General features: G+C 59.2%; 1 protein-coding gene across 2 annotated transcripts; it reads right to left on the bottom strand.

Annotated features, from left to right (window-relative positions):
• Positions 1–1530: 1530 nt before the first annotated feature.
• On the bottom strand, positions 1531–6108 carry SLC29A4 (solute carrier family 29 member 4). Of its 2 annotated transcripts, none has more exons than XM_009286409.1 (10): positions 5949–6108; positions 5134–5265; positions 4918–5031; positions 4708–4836; positions 4136–4210; positions 3451–3716; positions 3225–3360; positions 2805–2992; positions 2294–2534; positions 1531–2219 (listed from the first exon to the last, which is right to left on the bottom strand). In XM_009286409.1, exons 1-10 carry the CDS (start codon positions 6106–6108, stop codon positions 2077–2079), a joined length of 1584 nt encoding a protein of 527 aa, XP_009284684.1. In that variant the 3' UTR covers positions 1531–2076. The 2 variants fall into 2 exon arrangements, with proteins under 2 accessions (XP_009284684.1, XP_009284685.1); XM_009286410.1 differs by having other exon boundaries at positions 4136–4205; positions 4708–4799.
• Between the last annotated feature and the right edge of the window lie 301 nt (positions 6109–6409).

The following is a 6409-nucleotide window of genomic DNA, read 5'->3' as shown; positions in this document are numbered from 1 at the left end:
CCGACGCTCAAAGTGTACTGTACTTCTAGAAGCAAATTGTGTGAGCATATTTTAAAGAGCGAGAGAGAGAGCGCGCGAGAGAGATTTTATGCTAATGTTAAATAGAAAGCACTTAAAACCCACTGCCTTCTATGGAACACAAGGATATTTCAGACAATCGAGAAGAAAGGAGAGCCAGGTTTTTGTCTTTTTTTTTTTTGTTTTGTTTATGTTTTGTTTAAAACAATTTTTTTGGCATTCTGTTTGTTGGAGAACTCCGTGTGATCTTTTTTCATAAAAAAAAAAAAAATTAATTGAAAAAAAGCAACCCAACGAAGCATCTTTCTTTGTCTCGCTTGTCCTGACTGCGGGGTTTTTCTCCCCTTGGTGGCAATGGTCTCTTTTTGGCTCAGCCCCTGCCTCATGTTCGGGGAAAGACCCAACCCAGGCGCTGCGTGGCTCTTCGGGGAGCCCCCGTCCGTCTGACAGTCCCCCTGCGGGGTGGCACCGATGGACGGGATGGGACCCCGGAGCGGAGGTCTCTGCTCACTGGGGCCCGTGGGGCAGGAGGCGTGAGTTCTTCCCCTGCAGCTGCGGTCACGGCGACTCCAGTACCCCGAGCCCTGCAGGGACGATGTGTTGAGGATGAAACGCTGGATTTGCTCTTTTTTGGTGTGAGCTGCACTTCAACCAGCCAGGGGCTTGGTGGGGCGAGACCCTCCAGTGCTGGTGGGGCTGGGTCGGGGGTGCCAAGCCTGGCGCTTGCTGGCTCCTGCTCCCACTGCCTCCAGCCCTTGGGCTTCGCTTCCTTGGGAGGTGGCACCCGCTGACTCCTGGCGCAACAAGGTGCAGCTGGTCCCAAAAAGCGGCAGCCTCTGTCTGGTGTTGGCACCTTCTCCAGATGGTTTCTGCTCTGCTCAGCCCCTTCCCTCTCCCACTTGCTGCCCACAAAGGTGTTGCACTTCAGCAGCAGTTTGCAGGCTGGCAGATGTTCGACGGGACCTGGTGACAAATCCAGCTGCCCCAGGTGACAGAGGGGACCCTGGAGGTGGGGAGCAGCACAAGGGGCACCCCGAAACCCCACAGGACAGGCAGCAGGCATCACCCTGGGTGTGTTTGCCAGCCCAGCCCATCACCAGCAGACAAGTGCCTGCAGTGCCAGGGCCGTGCCGGTGGCATGGCTACCAACCAGGCATCATTGCAAAGGCACTTAATCTGGCATCAGCTTCGTTTATGTCCCTTGCAATAAATCCTGAAGCTCAGCAGTGGCCCACGGGCGGCATCCACAGCGCTGTGGCCTCAAGACCCCTCAGGACATCGGGATTCCCCCCTCTGTCCCGTTGCAGCCCGGGAGAGGGAGGTGATGGGGCAGACCCACAGCGTGGGGTGGGGGGAGGCAAGACCCTGCCTCTCTCACAGTTAGGGGAGGCAAAAAAAAGACACAACCAAAAAAAAAAAGGTTTGGTTTTTTTTCTAAAAGACACAACCAAAAAAAAAAAGGTTTGTTTTTTTTTCCAGACAGCAGAAGTGAATTGGGTCTTTTACACAGCAATTGGCATATTTGGGGAGGGATCGTGATTTCAAGCCATTCTTGGTGAAAACCTGCAGCACCGTTGATGAAAGCCGAGATCCACCTTCCCAGAGCCACTGGGGCCTGAAGGAGCGTTTCCTTCCTCTCTTGCTCCTCTTCTTCCTCACTAGCCCTCCATCACCCTCCTCCCCAGTGCTGGTCCTATTCCCTTTGGAATTTGGCAGTATTTTCTTCCTCCTGGCAATTGCTTGGCTCAAACAGGAGAAGACACCCCACCCCCCCCACTGGAGAGCTGCACATTGCTGATGGGGAGCCCCCCAAGAGCAACGGGACTGTCCCCCGGATTGGGGGGGGGAATGTCACCCCAAGAAGTGGCCCTGGCTGGGCAGCACAGGCTGTTTTGGGATGCCACGGCCCCATGCCAAAGGGACGCCGGTCCCTGTCCAACCTGGGGCAGCTTTCTGGCTCCAGGCTCCCTCCCTGAGGAGGGACATGGGCCAAGCGGGGCGGTGGGGACCATGGTGGGAAGCAGGTCCCATCTTGTCCCCATCGCCCCGCCCCGGGGCTCAGTACCCTGATGTAAAGGAGCCATTGGAGGTTTCGGTGTAGAAACAGGTACTGTGGGAGGTACTGGTGAGACTGTAGGCAAAATAGGCCACGGCCGAACCCAGTGTTAAACCCGTCATGTAGGACACGGTCATGGTGTTCCCTGCGGGAAGGGACACGAGGTGTCAGGGCGCTCTGGCCACCCCACGTGGAGTCCCTGGGAGGGCTTGGTCCTACCTGCCAGCTCCCGCTGCTCAGGGCTCACTTTCCCGGCGGCCAGGATCATGGGGACGCTGCCGAAGTAGCCGTTGGTGATGCCCATGAGGAGAGAGAAGATGCAGGGCCAGGCAGGGTGGCCGAAGGTGGGCCTCCCATTGGGGTAGACGCACATGATGAAGAGGGGGATGAAGACCACGCGGAGGCAGGAGTAGACAAGGAGGTGGGTCCCTCTCCAGTCATAGGGCAGGGCAGCCAGGATCTGCAGCGAGGGGCAGAGACCATGCTGTGGGGGCCGAGGAGGCTGGGGAGGGCAACATGGTGCCCAAAATGGGGCAGCAAGGAGAAGATGAGATGGTGCTGCAGGAGCCCAACCTCAGCCATGCTGGTGAGCAACTTCACACTAGTTAGATACCCATGGGGTGGAGATGACCCTTGGTGGAGCCAAGCGGCTTTGAAAGAGGACACAAAAAGGAGGCACGGTGGAAGGGACGCATCCGCCCCACCGCGTTGGAGTTGGCCTCTCTCCTACCTTGCCGACGAAGTCGGAGAGGTTGAAGATGGCCATGATGAGGATGGGGAGCCATTCCCCCAGCGTGCAGTTGTGGATCTCTGACTCCAGCCCGGGAAAGAGGCACAGCGTGATGAAGTAGGTCATGGCGATGGAGAGCATGTAGGCCCAGATGAGCCGGGACACGACGTAGCGGTGGAGCAGCATGTCTGGCAGGTACGGGCAGCACGGCTCAGCCAAAACCCCCAGCCCTACCCTTGCAGAGCCTGAAAGTCTTGCCCGCACCCCAACAGTGGCTTCCAAAGACGTGATTGCCCCATGTTTGTGGGTGTGTTGAAAAGGGATGACCCTTCCCCAAAGCCCTAGGCCACCGATCGCTCCTTCTGCCCCACAAAATGCTGCAAAATTGGCTCGCCCCCCTCCCCTGAGCCCACCACCCACCTCTGAAGCTGGGCCAGCTCCTCTTGATTTTGGGCCGGGGGACGTCAAAGCGCATGTAGGTGCCGCTGCCGGCCAGCTCAGCTTCGGGGCCTGGGCTGCCCTGGGGGGAGCTCGGCTGCCCCCGCGGCCGGTTCTCCTGTGTGGGGGGAGAGAGGGGACACCAGTGCTGAGCTCCAGTGGGGAGTGGGACCCCAGGGGGCATCAAGGAAACCCACCCTTGGCTTACAAATTGGACATCCTCGGCAGTGACATCGTGGTGGACGCGGTAGCCCGTCCCATGGTCACCAGCCCCCTGGGGCTCGGGGAGACCCTTGCGGGAGCAGGCAGTGTAGTAGCGGACAAAGTGGGTGCGCTTCACCAGGAGGTGGAGGATGAAGCATGTCAGCTCCATGCCAATGGAGATGAAGAAGAAGATGACGGTGTTCTCCTTCTCGTCTGAGAGCAGCAGCTTGGTGAAGATGCGGCTGAGTGAGATGATGACCCCGGCGGTGCCTGGTGGCATGGAAAAGCTATTGGCACGGGGTCCTGCTGAGCCCCACAGCTGGGGGACCCCCAGCAGCCCCCTACCGTATGGAGGTGATGCCTCCAGGTGTGGAGTAGCTACAAACAGTGATTTTTTTTTTGGGGGGGAGTGGAGCCAGCTCCTGGCAGACACCCCCACCCCAAGCTTGGCATGGCAAAGCCACTCACCCACAGAGATCCGGTCTTGCAAGTGATTTACAAACCATTAAACACCCTGGTTTGCTGGGGAGCACCCTGGGGTGTCCCTGATCTGCTGGCAACCTGGCCAGGCTGTGCTGGGGACAGCAAGGCCCCAGGTGTGACTCGCCGGGGCCCTGAGAGACAGTAGAGGAGGGTCCCCCCCGAGTGAGCCCACACAGTTGAACGTGGACAGAGATGCAGGTACTTACTCTCGCCTGTCATCACCCCCTGCGTGTAGCGCTTGGGCAGCAGCCCCGTGTAGCCGTAGAAGCTGGATTGCTGCACTTCAGGAGAGATGCGCCGAGGGGAGAAGGAGGGATTATTGCTGCAACCGAAATGCCGGGTAGGGGGAAGAAACCCCGGTGGGGGCCCACGTGCCATGCCACCCGGGAGCTGCACCCTTCCTGAACAGCTGATGCAGCGCCCGAAGCCTTCTTGCCCCAAAAATCGGTGCACATTTTGCCCTCCCTGGGTGCCCCACCATGGCTGTTCCCATCAAGAGTGGCCACCAGGTGCAGGGGCTTAGGAAGTCACCATGGAGGCCCAAATGGCAAAGCCCATGGTGTCGGGGACTGATGCGTGGTTTGGTGCTGGTGCCCCTGTCCAGTCCCGTGGTGCCTGGACAGAGTTGGAGGGGAGGGAGCTGGGACACGAGGGTCAGCTTATAGGGATCAGAGCAAGAGGTTGTCCCAGGAGACCACGGCTCTGGGGGATGGGGATGTTTTCCCACCCCTAGCTGAAGGGCTGCGCTTGCCCCAGTGCCAGCCGCTGTCCCGCATACCTGTGCAGCCAAAGGCCACCACCCCGACGGCGACCAGGTTGATGGCGTAGGCTTGCCTGCGGGTGAAGAGCTCCAGCCAGACATCACAGATGCTGACGAAGAGCAGGGGCCCCAGGGAGAAGAGGTAGCCTGTGGGTGAGAGATGGAGGCGGGTGGTGGGGGGTCAACGTGGGGTCGGTGCTGCCGGGGGCTGTGGGGACCCCCACTCACCCACAGAGATCCGGGTGTGCAAGCTCAGCAGCTCCACCAGCGCGTTGTTGAGGATGACGGCCACCAAGGCCACCAGGATGTAGGTGAGGCTCATGTCGAAGACGATGGAGGTCCCTGTGGAGAGGCAGGTGATGGGGGGGTGGCGGGGGTCTGGCTGCCCTAGAAGCGGGGCAGGTTTGGGGTGGCTGGGAAGTGCTGCAGCTGCTGGAGACCTACCTGGGTATTTATGGTGCAGGTAGTCCACATCGGTGATAAAGCTGTTGTACGGCAGAAGAAATCCCACCCCGGCCAGCAGCATGGCAAAGTAAATCCCATGGTATCGATCTTGGGGCTCGGGATCCTCAGAAACTGCCCCAAAAGGGGAAAGAAAGAGACAAAGACGTGACAGTGCACTGCTGCACCCATGGGACCTGCAGCAGACCCCAGCCATGGGGTAACGAATGGTGCTTCCACATCCTTTATGGCAAATGAGGAGGGCAAGCAGCCCAGCGCCCCACAGCTCTCACGAATAAAGGGCCCCAGCCCCGAGAAACTCCTTCCCTAAATAAAAGCATTTCAACGAGAGACCCAGGAGGCAGGAAAACACCCAGGCTTTGGGGGCTGATGAGTTTTAATAGCAGCCAAATAACCTGAGGGCCAGACAGCGTAGTTTAACAGCCAAAGCCAAGGCGCAAGGAGAGGTTGGAGGGGTGTGGACATGGACAGGGATGCCCTGGATGTGGAGCGGGGCTGGGGTAAATCCCAGGGGCATCCCTGAGCCCTGCATGGGAAAGGGTGAAACTGCGGGCTGGGGGTGAGCCGGGCATGAACCCTCAACTCCTTGCCAACCTGCAGAGCCCACTGCCATAGGATGCTATGCAGCTCACATGGTCCAAACCGCTCAAACAGGTCCAAAAAACGGCATTAGGCAATTTTATGGCATTTCAGGCCATTTGTGGCTATTAAACCCATCCCAGGAAGCTCCTAAATGGGTGGGAAACCAGCAGGAAACCCGGCTCCTGGCTGTGGGTCAGGGCCGTGCCTGCCCTCACCCGGCTCCATGAAGGTGAGGATGCCCTTGGCCTGGCTGCCCCTCTGCAGCTCATCCTCCTCCAGCTGGTAGCTGTCGAAGCTGAAGCTCATCACCACGTTGCCCTCCGGTGTCCCCGCAGGGCTCAGCTCCTTGAAGCGCTCGGCTCCCACCGAGCCCATCGTGGCCAACCTGGGAGGGAAAGCGGTGACACCCCCGGGGCACAGCTCCCGTGTCCCCCTGGGGATCATCCCCTGGGTGATGCCAGGGGTCTGCAAGGGATGGACGGCACATGGCTGGCCCTGAGCCTCCATCACCCCACCGTACCGCTGCGGCTCCTATGTTTTTTCCAGATGCTTTCCCCGAGCAGAGTGGGGTCAGGAGTTTGGATTTGGGGTTGTGATTGATTGGTGATCAGGGGGTCTGTGCAAGCCTCCCCCATGGCACAGCACTCGCCCCAGCCTGGCACAACACCTCACCGCG

This window comes from Aptenodytes forsteri, unplaced genomic scaffold (genome assembly GCF_000699145.1).
Source record: "Aptenodytes forsteri isolate BGI_AS27 unplaced genomic scaffold, ASM69914v1 Scaffold55, whole genome shotgun sequence".
NCBI classification, from domain to species: Eukaryota; Metazoa; Chordata; class Aves; order Sphenisciformes; family Spheniscidae; genus Aptenodytes; species Aptenodytes forsteri.
Note: the sequence above shows the minus strand (reverse complement) of the source record. Positions and strands in the feature narration are given on the sequence as shown.